The following is a 22,423-nucleotide window of genomic DNA, read 5'->3' as shown; positions in this document are numbered from 1 at the left end:
ATACCTCAGTGATCCACACGCGCACACACACACACACACACACACACACAGACACACTCACACTGGCACATGCACACGCATGCTCTCGTTCTCCCTCTCACACACGCACGCATAAACACACACACAAACAATGTCGCCTCACCCACCTACTTTCTCTGGCCTGCTACAAATATAACCATCATACAGTATTTACACACACACATTCAAATATATACAGAAAAACGTGCGCTCAAGGACAATTTCACGCGCACACACACACACTCTCTCTCACACACACAGACACGCCTCATTCTCAGTACATACAGTACAGCCAGTCAGGAAGGTGCAGGTCAAGTGAGCATTGAGTCAACCAGAGAAATGTCCACAAGTTGTCCTGTAGGAGCAGTGGTTCCCATTCTTCGTGCTGCTGAGACGCCTCCGTCCGTCCCACAGCTGCGCTCTCCCCCAGCCGCTGGGTGAAGATAGGAATAATTATCCACACAAGCAGGACAAGGCATTCGACAGCACAAGGCTTCAGACTCGTTCCGTTACTTAAGAGGGCGACGGGCAGGGAACCAGCGCGGGAACAGAGAGGGATGGAGGGCGGGAGGGAAGGTTGTAGTTTAGCCGTCCAACCGTCTTCCGTTTCTTTGGAGCAACAACGGGAACGTCTGGGTTGTCTTTCGAGTCTCAGCGTGTCGTAGATTACTTTCCTCTTAGTCTCTCTCTAAATCTCTCCCTCATTTCTCATTGTTTTGTTTGTTTGTTTGTTTGTGACCATCTCTGACATCTTGAAAGCCCCCCATACGAGGGCCGCGACCCCACCGTTGTGGGGTGAAGTGTTGTAAAAGCTGACAGAGTCTCTGTCTCTGTCAGGACCTTAACCTCTCCCACAGCAAAAAGTCTCACTCGGACAGTGTTCTGAAAAGACCCCCCGCCCCCGCCCACCCCTCCCCCTCCAGTTCCAGTGAATCAACGAGTTTTGTGACGTCACCATCCACGGTGAACGTCACAGCAGGGTAGTCACGATAACCTTGTTGGGTTCTTTTATCTTTTTTTCTTTTCTTTTTTGGTAATATTGCCGTAACGGTCGGTTCAAGTGCGGAACGCCATTTTTGTCGCCTCTAGAATCCCGGTCCTTCCAAGGGAGCAGAAATGTGCGTATTCCCATGGAGCTCCTTATACAGTACATCTCATTAATGTGGTGTACACGCTAGGGCATTCACGAATAGTGATTTTTAGTATTCGAATTATTCTACCTCAAAGTATTCGAATAGTCGAATATTCGACAGGACTGTCGAATATTAAGTAAGCAAGAGGCGAACATTGTGAAAATAGCAGCTCTACATGCTCGGCGTTGTGAGCATGTAGATCTGCTATTTTCATAATATTTATCTGCGGAACCGAGTCACATTAAATGTAATACCTACAATTCCAAGTGCTTGTCAGGGTGGGGGTCCCCAGTTCAAATATGTTTATTTTGGGGGTCACAGCCTAAAAAGGTTTGAGAACCCCTGGTATAGAGCATTAACAAATTCATCCACCAGGGGCATTGACAGCACATTCTTATGACTTCCTATCTCGCCAAGCTTTATAAACTATATATTTTTTAAAGAGAAAACAATAAAAAAAAAAAAGCGAATATTCGACTTCGGTGAACAACGTCGAATAGTGACTTTGATATTCGAATCTTCGAATAGTTGTTGAATGCCCTAGTACACACTTCATTGGCTAACAAGAAGTCTTACTACTGAATGCGGAAATGGCGGGATCAATATGAAATTAATAATTGATTTTCTATAGATCTACTGTATTCTCCATAACAGAAACAAACTGCAACGTTTTTAACCTCTTCTTGAGGCACCGTTTATGAGACAGGCTTTTGTGTCAATTGTATTGTTCATTCCATTAATTGTACGATATTCTTTGTGTTAGTGTTATACAAATAAAGTTCATCAATATCATTACGTACTTTTTTCACTTGGATTTCTTTGTTCTAGGGCCCAGAGGTAAAAAGAAAAAGAAACAAAAAAGCCAAGATTGCACTACCACATGTGAGAGGAGATTGTCTTTAGGCCAGGGGTCTTCAACGTTTTCAGGCCAAGGACCCCTTAGTTGAGAGAGAGATGAAGCAGGGACCACCACAACCTTATCATAGATTTCATATAGTTTCGTTTGACAGCACAATCATCAGTGTTTTTTTGGATTCATGTCAACTCAGTTTGTGTTTTCAGACATTTAACCACTTGAACAGTCAATACTTAATAAACTTGACCTTCCACTCTGTACTTAGTCTGCTCTTTTTCCCCAATACACCAAAGCTCTTTGCCGAAAATAGTCGATCTACAAGCTCACAACGCCTTGCAGCGCGAGGCAAGTTTTGAGCTTGTAGATCTGCTATTTCTGGCTAAAGTTCTCAGAATATGGACACTAAGGTTCAAGTGGTTAATATAAAAAGTTTCTATCGCACAAAGATTTGGAGGCCCCCCTGTAGTAACTCTGAGGACTCCCTAGGGTCCTGGATCCCCTGTTGAAGACCCCTGCTTTATGCCAATGAGCTTGGAGAACAAAGCCACATCAATTCCTGTTTAAACCACAGAAAGAAAAGGATCCCGGAGGCGACAAAATATTTCACTACTCAGGCTGGGGTTTGTTGTTCATGTCGTTGTAGTTTTTTGTTGTTTTTTGCAAGTTAGCAACTTTGCCAACAGTCTGTTTTTTTCTCAAGTTCAGCTGCTCGGCAATGACATCACCAGAGAGGCGGAGTCTCCACATCCCCAGGCCCCTCCCCTTCTCCCTGAGAGCCAAGCAGAGAGTTGGAGGAGGGCGGATCATCTGAAACTCCGCCCGGATACAGAGCCGAGCTGAGGGAGCTGATTGGCTGCAGTCTTGTCTCCGGAATGAGACTGTATCCAATCACACGCGTCAGTCCTCGGGTCAGCTGGTCAGGTATAAAAAAGAACTGGGGAAAAAAAAGGGGGGAGATTACTTTAATCTTTAATATTTATTTATATTAATGAGCACTAGAATGTGATAAAAAAAAAAACATCTACATGAATTAACTCATTCGCTGCATTTTAAAAATCTTTTTGAAGTGCCAGGATGCCCCCAGTCTCCATAGACTTCCATGTAATTCATAGTGCACGGATCATGCACGCCGTTCATAGCTTTCAAACCAAAAAATCTGATCAGCAGCCATAATGTTTTCTTCAAATGTAAACAAACATGGCTGCCATGTTTGAAAGATGGGGTTGGATGGCATGATTTTTTTTTTTTGGCACAGCTTTCTGTCAAGCCCCACCCTGGCAGCGTGTGATTGGCCTGCTGCAGTCCAAGGCACTACAGTTCCTTTGAGCCGCATTGTCGCTATGTGTACATGTTATCTTTTAGACAACCCAACTCTACCCCTAACCCCCCGAGGTGTCAATCACTCACATCAACCTATCAGGCTCCAGCGCTACGTTTGAGACTCCACCCCCGGCTGGCCATTCTGATCCCTCTCCTTGATTGACAAGTACATCTCCTCCTCAGGATCATAATAGTAGAACTTCCTCAGATAGACAATCAGTGGTCTAGAAAGAGGAAGACAGACAGAGGGAGACAGTAGAATAGAAAATTAAACTGTTGGGTTACAAATGGATAAATTAACATTTCGCCCTTTTGGGCCCGTAGGCATCTTACTGGTAAATTAAATGTAATTAATATCTAGTAGTACAGTAGGACTTGACTTTATCAGCCACATGTTCTAGGGTTATGCCTGAGTTATACTGTACTTGTTTGCGTGCTATGCATTGCACTGAAAATAGCTGATCTACAAGATCACAAATGTGTTGCGTTGCTTCTAGATCGGCTATTTTCGGTTCGCAACTGAGGACTTTAATCCATGTGCTAATAACATGGTTACAATCAGATGCCTGATAGTCTATAAACATTCTGAAAATGTTCTGTATATTAATCACTGTGGTAAGATACTGAACAAATACTGAATTATAAGCAATTTTACAGCAGCATTTTTCATTATGGCCCTCTTCTCAATGTCAAATAAATATCTCCATCTATAGGTGGCATAACGTAACTGCAGCATCACGAAAGGTTTACACATTCTACAAACCAACATGGCAGGATTTCCACAAGAACCCATTTGAAGGTCAATCTACAACCGTAGACCTTCAAATGGGTTGGCCGCAGTCAGCCTCGTAAGTGCTGGGGGAACAATGTGCACATGCCTATCTAGATTCAGCAGTAAGTGCTGGTATGTAATTATAAGTAATACGGGTGTTCAGGTGGACAACATTCAGCATAAAGGGTCCTCTGTACCAGTGAGTGCTGGCCCAAATGCAGCACCGTCTGTAACCACAGGGTAGGCTTTGTTAGTGTGGTTGCTATAATAGGCCAGGGGTTTTCAAAGTGGGTGACAGGGCACCCTGGGGTGCCGCGACGGCAGTCCAGGGGTGCCGCGAGATCATTTGATAATATTTGGAATTTATTTGGACACTTGAAAAAATATTTAGTATCATTTTAAACTTGTCAGTTCTAACCAAAATGGCTATTATCTCCATGTTTTCCTCAACATAATCACTAAAATATCGTCACTGTCGGGCAGAAACCTTGCATCACCATGTTTCAAATGTGTACATCTTTTGGTAAAGCAAAGCCCTGCTTCATCATACAAGACTGTCGCACAAAACTAGTGAAAACAGCCGATCTACAAGCACACAACGCCTCGCGATGCGAGGCGTTGTGTGCTTGTAGATCTGCTGTTTTCACTTGTTTAGTTAATTTTATAGATGATAAATGCAAAACAAACGGTTTTGGACATACAAGGTTTCCAACAACGATGACATGCTATAAATATAAGGTGCTGGGAGTGAAAATTATAATGTAGGGGTGCCTCGGATTAAAACAAATATTCATGGGATGCCCTGAGACAAAAAAGTTTGGGAACCCCTGCTATAGGCAACACACTGTATCGTTCTCGGTCCGAGAATGTTTTGCCAGCAAAGTGAACCTGCGTTTTGTTATTCTTTGCAGAAAAGAAACAGAAAAGTGAAGCTTTTGGTAATGCTTCACTTGACATCACAATATATATAATATAAATGGGAAGACGGAATTCATTTCCCAGTGGATTCCTCGCGACTCATGTCAGTGCAAAGGTCTGCAACCACACTTGCACCTTTCTAGTTAATATTATTTTCAAACAAAAGAGCATAACATTGCAGATGGTTGAGTCCACTGGCTTTTGATTACCACACTGGCATCGTCAATTCCAGGCCTTTTCTAAATAACAGCACCAATTCCACAAACCCCTCTGTGACGGTCAAAGATCGGCATCAGCGCGCAAATAAATATTCCCATTTGAGCTTTATGGGTCATGTCTAGAGACTGGGTCTAGAGAGGAGGCAATACATTACATCACTTGGTGTTTTAGCTGACCGTAAAACTCTCCTGCAAGGTGGCTCACCTGGTAAGAGAGCACACCACATAAATAATAAGGCCATAGTCCTTCACGCAGGTGGCCCAGGATTTCGACTCTGACCCGAGGTGCTTTGCTGCATTGTCACCCCCCTCTATCTCCCGTCTTTCCCGTCTCTCTCTTACTGATACCATTTAGTCTGGGAATATCTTCAGAAATAATGTCCAATCCTAATAATGTAATAATGTAAATTCCTTACCAAGAAATGTCTTCACCAATGTGTTTATAAAGGTAAGTCTAGTAACACAACTCCCAAAGACTGAAATTCAGTTTCCATAGGGGACACGTTGTGAGCTATAAACGTGTGCACGTGTGTGTGCGTGGTGTGTGTGTGTGTGTGCGTGGTGTGTGTGTGTGTGTGTGTGTGTGTGTGTGTGTGTGTGCGTGCGTGCGGTGTGTGTGTGTGTGTGTGTGTGTGTGTGTGTGTGTGTGTGTGTGTGTGTGTGTGTGTGTGTGTGTGTGTGTGTGTGTGTACATACGTTGGTAGGGGCAGCTCCTGGATGTGGTCTATACGGACCAGCTGTCTGATACAGAAGCGACAGAGGTGTTGCAGGGACTTCACACTGCTGAACCTGGACACTGGATACAGCAGCTGGACTGGGGTAGGGGGCAGGCCTGGGAATACACACACACACACACACACACACACAAACAAACAAACACATAGACATTCTTTTAGTCAAAAACGCAGGGTCTTCAACAGGATGTCCGGGACCCCAAGGGGGTCCTCAGAGTTACTACAGCCTGATTCTTTGTGCGATAGGATTTTATTATTATATATTTTTTAATGAACCACTTAAGAACTCTTAGTCGAAAATAACCGATCGACAAGCTCACAAGTCAACACTTCTGCAGCACGAGGCGCTGACAGCTTGTTGATTCGACGATTTTCGGTTAAAGAGGTTTGGTCTAGGTTATGGTGGTCACACCATCTCTATCTTAACAGCAGCAGCATCTGACAGTGTATCTGCCAAAGCTGCCCCAGACGGATCAACTGCAACAATAGCAGCACAGCCACCACTATGGCATTGTGAGTGGAGCTTCATTCACTGGTCAATTGCTAGCGCAAGCCAGTGCTCTATTACAATGAATCTTACCCGTCATTTAAAATCTTTAAAAGACTAGAATCAGATTTTAATCTTAAAGATTTGAGCAGACAGCTCTAAAGGAGAAAGATTTTCTGTCTAGCAAACAGAGTATATGACAGACAGACACATGGAAGGACAGATATATAGAGACAGGTGAACAGATGGATGGATGGAAACAGAGAGCTCTGATTGGTGGATGGTTACCAGGGACACGGGAGCGCAGGAAGTAGAGGAACTTTCCATTCTTGGAGTGCATGATGGCTCTCTCTATGAACTCTACCACCGAGTGACAGCGGTCCTCAAACTTAGGATGACACCACAGACTGAATGTACCTGGAGGACAGAGACAGAGAGAGAGAGACAGAAAAAATGACAGCTTAATACACCAAAATAACATGAACAGATTCTGAAATTGAAGCTTTGCTTTATATGGGGGGAAAGATTTCCTCACAATATACAGAAACAATCTCTTGCCATTCACACCTGCTCTCTGGCATATCCAAATATTACCCTCTACAAACAATAGTAACCCAGACTTTTCTTTACATACGGTTTTAGCTGCAAAGCACCGTAGACTATGCCGTTTCTTGAATTAACCTTTTAACAATGTTGTGTAAATAATGTGATTTTAGCAATTTCAAATACAACGATGAATGCAAACATAACTATACAGTATACATGTATCTAAATGATACACCTGAACTAACTAAGCACTGTGCTAGATATAAGTAAATTATAATTAATAATAAATAAAAGCGGACCCTTGGGGATAGAGCCTTCAGTGTGGCGGCCCCAACCCTCTGGAACTCCCTCCCCATGGCGATTCGCCAGCTGCCAACATTGGACTCTTTCAAGTCCGCACTGAAGCGACACTTATTTATTCTGGCTTTTGGACAATAACATGATTGTATATGTTTTGTTAAGCGCCTTGGGTTTTTTGAAAGGCGCTATATAAATCCAAGTTATTATTATTATTATTATTATTATAATTTGATGGTGCTGGGGGCTGGCTGGCAGACCTAGGCTGGCGTACTCATGCTGTCTGACACAATGCTCTATGTATGGCCATGTCAGCACATTTGATTATAATAAAATTATACAATTCATTCCACATATATGCTATATTCCGCATTAAGAGGGGAGGGGGGGGGGACACTTAAGACAAAAGTCACCAAGAAATGTATTTTTTGAACCAATGCTATGCCTGAAAATTTTACTTTTCTGCAGAGAGTGTGCATCTCCTCTGTGCGTGCATGCGTGTGTGTGTGAGCGCGTGTGTCTGTGCGTCTGTGCGTCTTACCCCTGTAGTGCTCCATGCGCGTGTGGTGTGTGACTCCCTGGGACCTGAAGCTGAGGCTGAGGATGTATCGAGGATCTGAACTGTCCCGAACCAGGAAGGAACCATCGGGTTTACCCTTCAGCTTCATCTCAGCATCCTCCCAGTTCATGGGACCCCAGTACCAGCCACACTGTAAAAAACACATCACCTCAACAATTATTACACTCATATTCTTTTGAGACACACGTGCAGGTATTTCGGTGTGTGTGGCCCGAATCCGCCAGTCCTTCGCCGGGTCAAACAACACAGGTTCATTTAACCAACATGTTTCGAGCCAACGTGTCAGATGAAGGGCTGATGGTCGAAACTTGTTGGCACATCACTCAAGCCCGTTCTCCACTTTAAAATTTCGGAGTGCCCGGATCTTCTGTTTTTTCATGTTTCCTATCCTGCTGGATCCAGGAGCACCACCGACACTTTCATATAACTTTCTTTCTCTGTGAGCACCTGGTCATTCTGCTTTTATTGTTTGATTTTCTTTTAAAAAGGTACTCAAGCATAAATAGATTAGTCCTTTATAATACAGGTAGATGTAATTGTATTTTTCTATTTTTGTACCTAATTTTCATGAATTTTTTATGTATTTTGTGAAAACATTATTTGTGAACATTGGTTATTGTTGTTTCCGTTTTTATAATATGCAGAGCGATTTTACAGTTTTTTGCTGATAACTATATTCTGTCTGTTTTAGATAGCAAATTTTAAATATTGTCTGTTTTTACTGTATACATTTTTGTGTGGACCCCAGGAAGACTAGTGACCACGTTGTGGAAGCTAATGGGGAAGAATAAAGAAAAAAAAATCACTAGTCAGAAGAATACTCACTTCCAAAGTGCATCCAAACTGAACACTAAAGCAGGTGCAGTGTTTTAATTAGTGACATCAGCTGGTGTTTTGCTTGGCTGGAGTGAATACACTCTAGGGTCAAATTTACTTTATTTAATGTACTTCGTTTTAGATGCAGTCTACACCCACAAATGTTTTATTTAGGTTCACCGACCTAGAACACATCATGTTAATTTTAAGCCCACTTTTGTCTCATCTTGCACTCGGTGCAATGCAGGTAAAGCCTTATGCAATCTTTCACCAGTGTGCCATGTTTGTTCTAACGCAATGTGTCTACGCCCTCTGCTACGCCCTCTAAATAGTAGAATACATTGTGCCCACCTGGGCGTGGGGGGGGGGGGGGGGGGAGTTGGCAAGGTACAATCAAGGCGCGGGAGTATCTTCCGTTTGAGCATAGTGACCGTGCATAAGACAAATCTAAACTACATCATAAGCCTTATGTAAGACATCCTATTGCTATTTTAAGGGCACAACATCTTATATAAAGTGATGCGCACCCACATGGGTGGGCACACAATTCAAGTACACATGCTCGAGTCAACACACACACACAAACCATACTAGCAAGAAACATACAGTACAAATAAAAAGAGTGTTCAGTTCCTCAACTTAGTCTAGTGCAGGGTTTCTCAAAGTGGGTGCCGTGATGCAAGTCCATGGGTGCCTCAGAATACTTTGATAATATTTGGAATGTATCAATGTCACTTCAGTTTAACCACTTATACTTAGTAAAACTGAGTTGCACTGTATGGATGGTTACATTTTTCAGCTTATAATACACCAAGTCTCTTCACCAAAAACAGCAGATCTACAAACTCACAACGCGTCACGTTGTGACGTTGCTTTGTGCATAATGTCGGAACAGGGCCCTGTGTGCCCCTCTCCTTTACGCACATTTCACTGGATTCGTTAATAATACCCAATACATTTGTGAGGGCCAGTTTTGCGCTGAATTTCTTTGCGTCTAAAAAGCAGGTGCACATCAGCACAGCAGGCTATATTAAAAGAACCGTGTGATGGGGCGATGACGACCTTAAAGCTCCCACACAATGACGGCAACCGTGCATCTAGAGCCTGAAATAGAGATGGAATCTACAATAGCACCGCACCTGGAATATCACAACCCACGTTGTAGTGCTTAATTTGTTTAAAATGCAAAACAGATAAGAGTACATTCAAGGCCAACATTCAATGCACTAGTTATTTAACACACAGACACACACACTCCCAGTAACAGAAAATACAAGTCACCAAATCATTTTCCTGTCCCCCCTTTTTTCCCTGAGAGTTGTTTTGTTATGTAACTCCAGTCCAATTGCATTTATTTTATGAGCGAGTCGCCCAAATTCAATTTCTCTCAGCTGGAGCTGCATTGTGTCCTCCTCAAAATGCCCATGGCGTTCTCTTACTACATTTCAGCATCACTGAATTTAGCTTCTCTGTTTATTCTTGTGCCGTTTGAGCCAGTCCAATGTAACTTGTAATGTGTGCTCCTAACAATATGTGCCAAAAAGTTAAACATTAATATCCAATCATGATTTATTCCAGCTAAATATGACGCAGCCCTTTTCAACCAATAACACATCCTCAATCAATGTTTCCACACAAAGCTCAAATGAACACCCTACCGCCACTAGAGGGCGGTGCTGTATCCAGTATCCAACATGGCAGCTGCTTTATAAACAATTTCATCTACAAAACATAGAATCTTGATTCATATTTGATCAGCACAGCCTTGATAGTTTTGGTAAGTAGATTCCATGCCCGAGATGAGCAGTCATAACAATAATAACAATTTGGCATCTCTCTCTCTCTCTGTCTCTCCTTTGCTTTCCTCCTTTTGTCCCCCCGACCTAGAGCCTGGGTCTGCCTGAAGTTTCTTCCAGTTAAGGGGGAGTTTTCGTTACCACTGTTGCAAAATTGCTTGCTCAGGGTGGGGTCTCTGCTCTTTATGTAAAGTGTCTTGAGATAGCTTGTAATGATTCGACACTTGAAATGAATTGAATAGCATTGCATTGAACTCCTTAGGAGTATTTGTTGTCACTGTATATTTCCACATTATTTGTCCTCTGCATTTACCCACCCTAACTATTAGTACAGCGCTCAGGAAGCATGAAGGGGCCGAGTAGTCTTGCTCAAATACACTTCAACACATAGAACCGGGGGTTGGGAGTGAACCGGAGACCTTGTTTTCCAGATAGCCTTCTTTACCCATTCAGCTATGGCTTAGGAAAAAGAAATCACTACACAGTGAAGTTAGAAACTGGCAAAATGCCATTTCAACCCAACTTTAAGCTCTGCTTCAGTTCAAACACAGCCAGAAGGCAGTTCCAAGTGCAGATTGTGTAATTATCTGCTGCCTTTGTAAAGTCACACATTATTATTCCACGCACCTTGGGAGCGCAGCGCACATTGCATTTAAAGGTGAAGGGCAATTTGAGCTGCACCTCTCAGTCCTCTGTGGCACAACATGATAGGAGAACCACTGCATGACCTACTGTACCTAGGTTAGAATAATCATACTCTAGCCAAAGATTTGCATAATCGTCATAATCTTTTCTGTGTTGAAAAATGTCACACATTTTCAAAAATAGGAGTAATAACTGCTAATAGCTTTGACTCCACAATTTGGGAAATGCTCCCGTCAACAGTCTGGGGCACGGAAATAGAAACGATGAGTGCAAGATAAAGCGGATGTGACGCAACCGCTCCCTTGGTGCAGTAGCAATAACATGTCCTACTGGAAGCGTTAAGTCTCCTTTCAATATTTCTGGGGGCGTTATTTCGTCTTTCTCTGGTGTTATTGGTGTTACCTCCATGATGTTTTCAAACGTTTTCTTAAACTATACACCCATAACAAGAATAGGCCGCTCGAATGACTTTGTCTGAGCTATTGTGTTTCTGTTATGTTTCCAATGGGACTACAGTTCAGTGCAGCACTGGCTACTTCCGATACTCGCCGTTCGGGAGCTGTCGTTCCAGACTCTATATAGCATTCGGAGATTGTGGAATAGTTGTCTGGCTACGCGAGACTAGCTAATAGCTAATAGTAATAGCAGATCTACAAGCTTGTAATCTTGTACAGTAGATGAGCCATTTACGCAATTTTTACATTTGTTTCTAAAGTATAAAATTAATAATAAATATGTCGTTTGTATATTTAAGTTATTTGTCCTTATCTGCCCTGTGAAATGTTTGATTACGAAGTCTAAAACGCAATGTTCAATGCCAAAAATCAATTAAATCGTTAATCGCAATTAGTAGTTATGACAATCGTCATGTAAAATGTCATTGTGGTGACACTGTACCTTCTCCAGCTCTCTGAGGCTGGTGGCGAAGCTGCTGGCATCAGGCCTGCTGAGGGGGCAGAGGAGGGGCCGGGGGGTCAGCCTGGGAGGAGGGGGCTGGCCGTCTGGACGCAGGGGCACCGGCCGAGGGAGGCCACGCAGAAAGGTGTCTGGAATCAAAACATACACCACACACACACACAAATATATCAAAATACGAAGGCATGACATTTCTGTCAGGCAGACAGAAAGCTCTTACAATATCTCCATATTTTAAATTTCTGTTTTTTTGGTTTTTTTTGTAAATTAACGCCCCACTTGATCATAGTACAGCATCACACAAAAGCAGAAAAGTAGAAGATTCGTAAGCTCAAAAAGTGGTGCAAAGCAACGCGTTTTGAGCTTCTAGACCTGCAGCCTTTTTTTCTTTTTTTTTATCCTGAAAAGTAACAGTTTTGGACAGTTTCCACCCAACAGGGATGACATAGAATTGACAACATACTAATGCAATATAAAACTGCACCACATATATACAGAACATGATGCCTAAAATGTAAAAATGAAATGCCCATTTACAGAGCTTATTTTTCTGTCATAATAATTCTCATTAATTTAATATACACCGGAACTTCTGATCATAACAGCAGTGACCAGATTTGCTTGTATGAAGGTAATGCGGCTCTCGTTCGCTGGTGTTTATCTGGACAGCCGTCATGGTGATTGTGTTTATCTGTATGGTAGTTGTTGTCATGGAGATGCACGTCTGTATGGCATAAGGTATGTATATGTCATGTCTCATTATGAAGAAAATAAACGTTCATAGGACAACAATTTAAATTCAGTTTGACCTGATTTGAAAGTATGGGTTACCGTGTCTGTGTGTGTGTGTGTGTGTGTGTGTGTGTGTGTGTGTGTGTGTGTGTGTGTGTGTGTGTGCATGCATACCGTTGAGGCTGAGGCTGTGCTGGATGGTGCTGAGGGTGGGGGGGAGGGCCAGAGGTCGTGGGGGCAGAGACTGCATCGAGGCCCCCGCACTGCGGTCCAGGAAAGGCCCCTGTTGCTGGGGGGGCCCGCCAAAGTCATCTGGAGCAATAAGCATCGTCGTCAATATTTTAGCCATTCTTTTTGTCCTGCCCACACCAATCAGCTAATCCCAGCGCTGATTTGACTCAGCATTCACTCAGCGTTTTGCAAGGATCATCAATTATAGCAGAAGCCTGGCTCCGAAAAGTATTTTCTCGGTGGGAAACCGGCCCCGGGTCAATTCTATGTGTGTTAAGCTATATATAATGCAGTGGGTTTCATGTCAAGGGCCCCCAAATTAACATGTATTTGGCTGTGGACCCCCGTCAAAGATATGTTATGCCATACAAGATTTGTGTTGATAAAAAGGTTTTAAAAATATTCTAGTTTTCAAAGATCTTTTGAAAATAGATGATCTACAAGCTCATAACAATCTGTGAGCTTGAAGACCGGCTATTTTCAAATAGGTCATTCCTTTGAATTAATTTACAGAATATAGAATAATAAAAACAAATACAGATCAGCATTTCTGAGTTAATATGAACTGCAGGCACAAGTAAATTACACCTTATAAAGTGTCGACTCATTTAAAAAACTCTCCCTATTTGCTAATTGATGGAAGTGAATGAAGAGTTGGAGTTGAAAGCACTATTATATTAAAAGGGAATTTTGATGATCTTTTAGACATCAGAATCAGATCTTTAGAGTAAACCGTGGAAATACCAAATCGTGGAAGGAGAACAAGTCTTAGTTAATCTACGTCGAGCACGTTACTCAACACTTCAAATACGTTCAGACTGAGGTTTGAAATCGCAGACTCCTCCTGTTGTGACTAGAGCGAGCGAGTCCGTTTACCCGTGATGACATTTTCTCAGGTGTACCACTCACTCTAAAGACGCTTGTCACTTTAAAAAACATTTCTTTCGCGTTTTTACTCCAAACTGGAAAAAATAAAATACCGTATACACATTCCATCACAGCAGAACCCCTTTACCCTTATGATTACGTGTTATATAAACAATAAAGAAGTTACAAGAGAAAGATTGGACAAAAAGGAAAAACAAAGAAAAGAAAAGAAAAATCAAGCGGGAGAAAAAGAGGAGAAGAGAAGTGTACCGAGAAGACTGAGGCTTCGTCTGGGGGGCGGAGGGGGGGTCGGAGGGTGCTGAGAGCTGACCCCCCTCCGAGAAATATCCACATCAACTAGAGACACGGTTTCACCTGCGCACGCACACACACACACACACACACACACACACACAAGCAACCACAGTGTACACAGGTAGAAGGGAGTACCAGAGAGAAGAGATGTGTTAGGTGTTAGATGTTAACAGTTTTGAAACAGAAAGTTAGTTGACTGAGAGAGAGAAGAGCGGCAATATGGGAGCTGACAATATTCCATTTCAACATAATATTTGACCAGCAATTGCTAATATCTAAGATCAGATATGGCGTTTCACCTGGGTAGTTAGTTTTAACCAATTAAGCCCTGTTTTATAATAAGAAATATATATATAAAATAATCTGAAGTAGCCGATCTCCAAGCTCACAACAACGCATCTTTATTTGTTGTGAGCTCAGATATCGGCTATTTTCTGCATTTCCGGACATTTCTGGAGTGGATATTATGCCCAAAATAGGGATTCCAGTGGTAAAACCAAGTCTGCACACTGGTTCTCAGCTCCACTTTTCTATTGGGACTTTATTTTCATTTTGTCCAGCACCTGCATTGGAGACTGGATGTGGCATGCACTTTCTTCTCAGGCTTTGACTGTGGTTAATGACCAGCTCATCTGAACGTGACAGGAGTTGTTTATTTCTTTTCTTGCTACCACTAGCACTGCTGTCGTTAATACACCTCAGGTTTATCCGGATCCCAACTCGACATTTAATGCACAACTGATTGTGAATAACTCTCCATGACATTTGGGTGGGTGACGGGGCACCCTGGAGTTCCGTGACGGCAGTCCAGGGGTGCCACGAGATGATCTGATAATATTTGGAATTTATTTGGACAATATTTAGTATCATTTTAAACTTGAAGTAAAAAGTTATTTTCAGTCAGTTCTAACCAAAATGCCTATTATCTCAACGTTTTCCTCGCAACATAATCACTAAAATATCGTCACTGTCTGGCAGAAACCTTGTATCTCCAAGTTTCAAATGTATACGTCTTTTGGTTAAGTAAAGCCCTGCTTCATCATACAAGACTGTCACACAAAACTAGTGAAAACAGCCGATCAACAAGCACACAACGCCTCACGATGCGAGGCGTTGTGTGCTTGTAGATCAGCTGTTTTCAATAGTTTAGTACATTTTATAGATGATAAATACAAAACGAATGGTTTTGAACATACCATGTTTCCACCCGACGACGACGATATATCATAAATATAAGGTGCTGGGAGTGAAAATTATGTAGGGGTGCCTCGGATTTAAAAAGAAATATTCATGGGGTACCCTGAGACAAAAAGGTTTGGGAACCCCTGATTTACAGTACACAACATTTCAGACATCGTGTCATGTCCTGTAACTCTCCCGGACATACTTGGAATTTTGGAATCCATGAACACCACCCCCATCAAAAAAAGGAAAGCACCACGAGAGGCGGACTATGACTCATACATCCTCTCCTAGTGCACCTGGACAGCTAGGAGGAAGTCAAGAGATAAAGCAGCGGCTCGTCCAGGTAATACTGTACTACTGTACTGTATATAAAATCCTGTCTGAGCTTCGCAGTTAACTTTAGGAAATGTGTGCAATTTAACTCAAAATAATAATCACAGTCTTCACAATCATATAGAGCCCGTAATAAATATCCTACATGCAGAATATGCACATCATTCTGACGTGATTATACACATTTAAGTTTCTGATGGGGGTTGTCTATTACCGTGTCTGTCTGATTTTTTCCTGCCAAAACTAGAAGACCTGCGGGCATCTTTTAAACAACACTGCGGATATAAAATCTCAAAGTAGGTGATTTGCTGGTAGGGAACAGAAAAGACGATTAGCCTAGCTTTGTCAGTAAAAGAATGGAATATATACCAAAATCGAAGCAAACACAGAATTAAGGGACATTTCCTCGCAACCCAGTGGAAGCAGTGTTGTAGTGTATCCATCAAAGGGTAAAGGACGGGGCTTTAGAGAGGTGGGTAAACAACGCTCTCTGGTACCTCGGGATGACATTACCGTTCCTCTGGAAGCGGCAGCGGCACAGAGGAGAGACGAGTCACACAATGTCAGGTAAAAATACCTCCCTACCGTACACTGCCCTGCACCCAACAACACAAAGCTATACAGCACTGCTTCACAGACAGTGGGTTGGGACCCATCTTTGGGTCGCAGAACAATTTATATGGGTTGCGACTTGTGAGTTAATATCCAGATTTTTTTAAAGGTTTTAACCAGGGTAGTCAAACTCATTTCGTAGTGCGGGCCCACATTGGACGAAAGGTGACTTGGTGCGGGCCGCATCCAATTGCGGACGCACATGCATGTTTGTTTACGCACAGAGCTGTAACTGCTACAGTATAACTACAATACATGACTTTAGTTTTTTGTTTATTATTAAGATGAATAAGTACTTTAATTATTGACTTTAATTATTGGAAGTAGGCCTGCAGTTATAGGCTACAATACATTTAGTATGAGTGGTGAAAAAATATATTTTTGTTTGATAAAGTTGAGATTTTTTGTTTGTTTAAACTTTAAACAAACAAAAAATCTCAACTTTATCAATTCGAAACAATTCCAACATTTGATAAAACATTTTTTTTTTAATCTAAAGATTTCCATGAATACATTTAAAAAAAGAAGTCTAAAAAGTAGTGAAAATAGCCGATCTACAGACTCACAACACGGCGTGAAGCGACGCATTGTGAGCTTGTATAAAATCGATCAAAATTAATATCTCTGCATTATTGTGAGCAGTATTTTTTTCCTAACAATAAAAACGATTATTGTTCCATCCTCAACTACAGATAATGTGCACATGTACACAGACACACAAACACACTCATCTAATGCTAATATTGATATAGAGTACCCCATTGCATGGATGCAGAAATACACGTGTGCACCACACACACACACACACACACACACACACACACACACACACACACACACACACACACACACACACACACACACACACACACACACACACACACACACACACACACACACACACACACACACACACACACACACACACACACACACACACACACACACAACCTACCAGTGAATGGGGGAGTGAAGGACACAGGTGCAAAGGCACTCTGGGGCCTGGAGACCTGCAGCCTAGAAGACAAACAACACACATGGTAAACACGCCGCACGTACTACATATTTAGCTGACAAACCTAGAAAGAGTCAACACAGTTGGAATGTGCAGAAGAACAGCACAATCATTAAGGTCATGTTGCTGGGCTGCTTTAACATAATAGTTGTGTGTCCTCGGGAAGAAAAGAAAAAAAAAACTAAGATCATAGAAAAAGTGAGTGGAGACAGAGAGAGGCATTGAATGAGAGAGAAAACTGAAAGAAAAACAACAAGACAACTACTTGAGTGCAAGGATGATGCATAGGGTTGTGAATTGTGATCCTAAACCGGAGGAACGGGATCCAACATTGACGAACCCGGAAGCGGTTCCATCACATTTGGAACCGTTTCCAGAAACCGTTTTTTTTTTTTATCACTTCGTCAGAGCTGGTTGTCAGCTAGGTCGGGAGGTATGGGGGTGGCACAGACAAAAAGGTTTGGGAACAGCTGTCCTAAAGCATGGGTTTTCAACGGGTGGTCCGTGGCAGCATTGCAGGTGGTCCCTGGGCTGCATCCAGACTTTTTTTCTTTTTGTAAAAAGAAAAAAAATACTTTTCCTTCTTGTTTGTCAATAATATTTTAAGAGTGGACTTGGCTGTCCTGCTTGGTCCAGGGAGAAAATAAATGTAAATAGTTGATGCATTCAAATGTGGCTGTATCCAACAAAAATGTTGTGCTTCTTGCCAAACGATATCCCATTCCCTGCTCTTTACTGGTAATAAAATGGTTTGAAAACTGACACAATTATGTCAGCTGGGTCTATGATGGACCCACCCGACAATACAGTGGTGGTCAGTGGGTCAAAATCAGTTGAAAACCTCTGTCCTAAAAAGGATCCAATGATGCACTCTGCACTGTATTGTGATGACATCAGTACCACTGGCATGACATGAGAACGGCAAATGCTGCTGCTGCGAGCGTCAGGGCTTGGACAGTTTTCAGCAACAACTGCCACTGGAATGTACGGACCAAGCGCGGGCTTCCTTCGCCATGGTAACGCATCGCTATATCTGCGGATCACGAACTGCGCCCATGCTTATTTCCATGACAACATTTATATGAGGATCCACGCCCGCCGCCCTCAAGGAATTGTATCCAAGTGACCACTAAAGAATGCGTTTTACAATTCTTGGCACTTAGCTGATGCCTTTATCCAGAGTGAATTACAGTGCATGTGACAGTGTCACCGCCGTACTCTTAAAAAGCTCTTGTTTATGAATTGTGCATGTTATTTCTATGTTTTATTTGTAGTCTGCTTGTTCTTGTTCTTACACCTTGCAACACACATGTTGCCAACTCAATCCCTTAGATGCTAAATGAATAACAACAGAGATTGTTATTAGTAGAAATAGTAGTAATGGTAATAGTAGCAGCAAGAGCCGTAGTATTACAAGTCATAGTACAGTAGCTGTGTGTGTGTAATAACTAGTTTAGTAGATAAATGGACCATAGTAATAATAATCGCAGCAGTAGCACTGGTTGAATTTCTCCATTGTAGCTTGCAATTACTGTAGTTCAGTAACTTCATGTGTAACTTTATGTATTCATATTTCCAATGCACCCCCCCACCTCCCCGATCTATTATGTTTCACCTGCTATTGCTCCCTCCCTCTTACCTTGCACTGTCCTGTTCCTGGTTGCTGGAGGTGGACCCCCACACATCGAGCAGACTGCCCCCAGAAGAGGTGGACGAGGCCAGGGATGGTCTCTTGTCCAGAAGGCCTCCCGACCCACCGCTGGAGCTCTTGGTTCGGAACAGCTTACTGAGACGCACCTTCAGAGATCCCCCCTTCCTCGACTTCCTCCGGGGGGTCTTGTCTCCCTCCGCTCCTCGTCCGCCGATGTCCCCTTCCAGGACGACCAGAGGGGAAGCCGACCGCCCGGCTCCCCCGGAACTGATGCCCAGCTTGGGCGTGGTGGCCCGGCTCTGGGGCTGCGAGCGAGACTGGTGCTGGGTCTGGTGGTGGCCGGCGGGACCGGAGCTGGACGACGGGAGGGAGTCCGGCAAGACCTGCAGCCCGGCCAGGGCAGCGGCGGCCTGGGGGGCTTGAGGCTGCACAGGGTGATAGGGGTCAGATGGGGAGATATGAACGGTGTTGGCGCCAGGGGGAGAGGTGGTGCCTGTGGTGGTGGATAGGTGTGGGTCTGTGAGGCGACCGGCAGAGGGACCTAATGACACGGCGGCACCCATGACAGCCAGGGACTGGCGGCAGCTCTGGTCAGTGCACACCCCCGCCTCCTCTGCCAGCCGGTGGACCTGACGCATCAAAACACTTAACGTCCCGCTGGAGAACACAGACCCTGCGCCTCCGAGCATGCCTCCTCCTCCTCCTGCCCTCTCGCCCTGGTCCGTGTCCCCCGCGTCGCCGTCCTCCACCTCTCCTCCTCCGCCCTCGCCAAGCCTGCCCACGTCTTCAGACCCCAGACCCTCGAGGACCAAGAGGGCGTCGCTGGTCTCGCTCGGGTCCTCGCCCGGGCCCATGCTGCCCGTGCCCGATGTCAGAACACTGTGACAGGAGCACCTGGGCAGAGGTAGGACCATCTCTCCCTCTCCTCCTTCGACTCCCTCTCTCCCCTCCTTCATCTCGACGCCGTGTCCCAGCTGGCCCAGCCTCCGGGCCAGGGCGAGGACAGGGTCCTCCCCCCCAGGAGCACAGGGCTTCCTGGGGTCAAGTAGACCCAAACGTAGCGTCTGTTCTAAGAGTCCGGGGGGCCACTTGGCCAGTCGGTCTGTCAGCAGCAAGCGGTGCCGGTGGCACAGAACTGGACCGGTCTCGGAGTCCAGGAGCGGGAGAACCGGCTGAGTCTGGGACTCCGACACAACCTTGGACAGTTTAAGTACCGGGTGCCACTGGAGGTGCTGCGGTTGCTGTTGTTGCTGCTGCATGTTGTCTTCTGCGGAGGAGATGCAGTGTGTGTTGTCCTTACCGCCGCCGAACCTGGTAGGAGACGCAACGTCGCCAGGTGAGGTGATGCTGCCCGAGTCCAGGTGATGCTGAGGCTGCGGTCTGTCAGCCTCCCCTCCGCCGGTTCCCACCTGCAGATGGAGGTAGCCGGGAGGCGGCTGCTCCAGCCCGCACTCCAGGATCCCATCGCTGGACCGGAGCAGGTTCTGGAAAACCATCAGCTGCGCCCGCGAGCCGTGCCCCCCCGTGCCGCCCGGGAAGAAGTCCCCGGCTCCGGCCGGCGGAGGGGACAGCGGAGCCTCGGAGCCCGGCGAGGCCTGGCTCAGCACCACCCCGCCGTCCACCTCTCCTTTCCGGGGCAGCGGCGAGCTGTAGTGCGGCGAGGCCGAGCCGAGGCCCGTCGACGGGTTGATGCTCCGGTCCAAGTCGAAGCCGTTGTTGATGTTGTTCTCGTGATGACCCAGCGCGGCTTTGACGCCGCCGAACCCGCCGCCCCCTGACATCAGCTCCTCAGGCTCGTCCAGCCGGTCGTACTCGGCCGCGGACACCAGGCGCATCAAGACGAAATCTGGAGACATATCTTGTTGCGCGTTATTCATTATTATTTATTATATCGCGATTAGTTTCCGTATAGCTAGCTAGGCTACAGCGGGGCTCCGTTCTTACATAACATTGATATAAATAAACAGCTCGGTAGCTAGCTAGCAGCTGCAAGCACATCCTCCTAGCTAGACGCTAGCCTCTCTAGATAGCCCACCTAGCCTGGCGGCGGCAGCCCAGCGGAGAAGGACCGCACGAACAGCCATTTAAAGTTCCGACCCGCTCGCGTTGGCGTGAACAGATCCACTCGGCGTCGCCGCCGCGCGGGGAGCTAAACGGCGATGTGACGGCACGACAATGCATGTGAAATGAATAAACGGTGCTCCAGCTAACAGGCTCTGGCAGGCAGCAGCAGCCCCGCTAGCCTAACTAACGACAGATAGCAGCAGTCCTCCTCCTCCCCCGTAGACAACATGGATGTAATGGGCGGCTGCGCGCAGCAACGGCGACATCAATAATCGGTTTTCCCTTCTGATTGATGCCGGAGGGGAGGCTGCTGTGCTGTGCTGTATGTTCTGCTCTGCTGTACCGACGCTCTGCTGCTGCTGCTGTTTGATGCTGCTTGATGCTGCTGCACCCTGAGCCCCCCGCGGCGAGCAAACCCCACCAGTGACGTTGCCATGTCAGCTTATTACAAGCGGTGGTTATTGTCATGTTGTTTTGTTATTTAGGCCTATGTCAGTGTTTCTCAAAATGTCAAGGTCTCCCCTTAACGCTGACAGTGTACAAATGGAACCAAATTTGTACACTGTCAGAGTTAACGGTTACAGTCAGAGTTACAGTTACAGTTAGACCTACTACTTGTTTGGATCAATGTGGTAGACCTCTGACCCCCCCAAGGAACCCACAGAGTCCATGGAATCCACTTTGAGAACCACTGATTTATGTCATAATTTGAATTGTGCTTTGGCAACATTTGTGATATTTCATGCCTGTTGAATTGAAATGGAAAAAGTAGACTACTCAATTGTTTTACTTAATACGTAAAAATATCATTGCCCTACTGCATGGTAAAAATAAGCAAAATTATGGTATTCACATCAAAGTGTAAAAGTACTCAGTAATTACGCAGAATGCCCCTATTCACAGGTTTTCAAATGTATACAATGTATACAAATCGTTTTTAAATAGCTGAAGTATATATAGAGCTGGAGTGGTGTTTCAAAGTTTTCAAAAACTACAACGTAATTACTAAGTAAAGTTTTCAAATAATTATAGTGGAGTACAATATTAACCCCTGAGATGTAGTGGAGTAGAAGTAAAATAATTGTAAATTGGAAATAGGCCTACACCAATTTAATAGCCTACTATGGGTTGTGTAAGTTAGACCCCCCAAGGCCCCCATATATTTGTGTTCTTAAAATATTTCAAAGATATAGGACCAAAAAGAAAGAAAAAAATGTAGTTTCTTCCCTTTTTGGAAACGTTGTGAGCTTGTAGATCTGCTATTTTCTTTTTGGGCTTGTTTTCATAGATACCTCGCGTGGTTGCTTATTTCTCTCGCAAAATCTGGCAACACTGAACCCCACCCGCTGCACTTCCGTACTACACTG

General features: G+C 44.4%; 1 protein-coding gene across 1 annotated transcript; it reads right to left on the bottom strand.

Moving 5' to 3' along the window:
* Nucleotides 1-1,703: 1,703 nt before the first annotated feature.
* On the bottom strand, nt 1,704-21,406 carry LOC308284436 (uncharacterized protein). The gene is made up of 9 exons (XM_080725053.1): nt 18,981-21,406; nt 17,282-17,343; nt 12,958-13,095; nt 12,034-12,182; nt 7,841-8,009; nt 6,745-6,873; nt 5,932-6,067; nt 3,415-3,551; nt 1,704-2,941 (listed from the first exon to the last, which is right to left on the bottom strand). Exons 1-8 carry the CDS (start codon nt 20,867-20,869, stop codon nt 3,437-3,439), a joined length of 2,787 nt encoding a protein of 928 aa, XP_080581179.1. The 5' UTR covers nt 20,870-21,406; the 3' UTR covers nt 1,704-2,941; nt 3,415-3,436.
* Nucleotides 21,407-22,423: the final 1,017 nt, after the last annotated feature.

This window comes from Nannobrachium achirus (genome assembly GCF_963921795.1).
Source record: "Nannobrachium achirus genome assembly, chromosome: 4".
NCBI lineage: Eukaryota > Metazoa > Chordata > Actinopteri > Myctophiformes > Myctophidae > Nannobrachium > Nannobrachium achirus.
The sequence above is the reverse complement of the archived record's forward strand: the minus strand, read 5'-3'. Positions and strand labels throughout refer to the sequence as shown.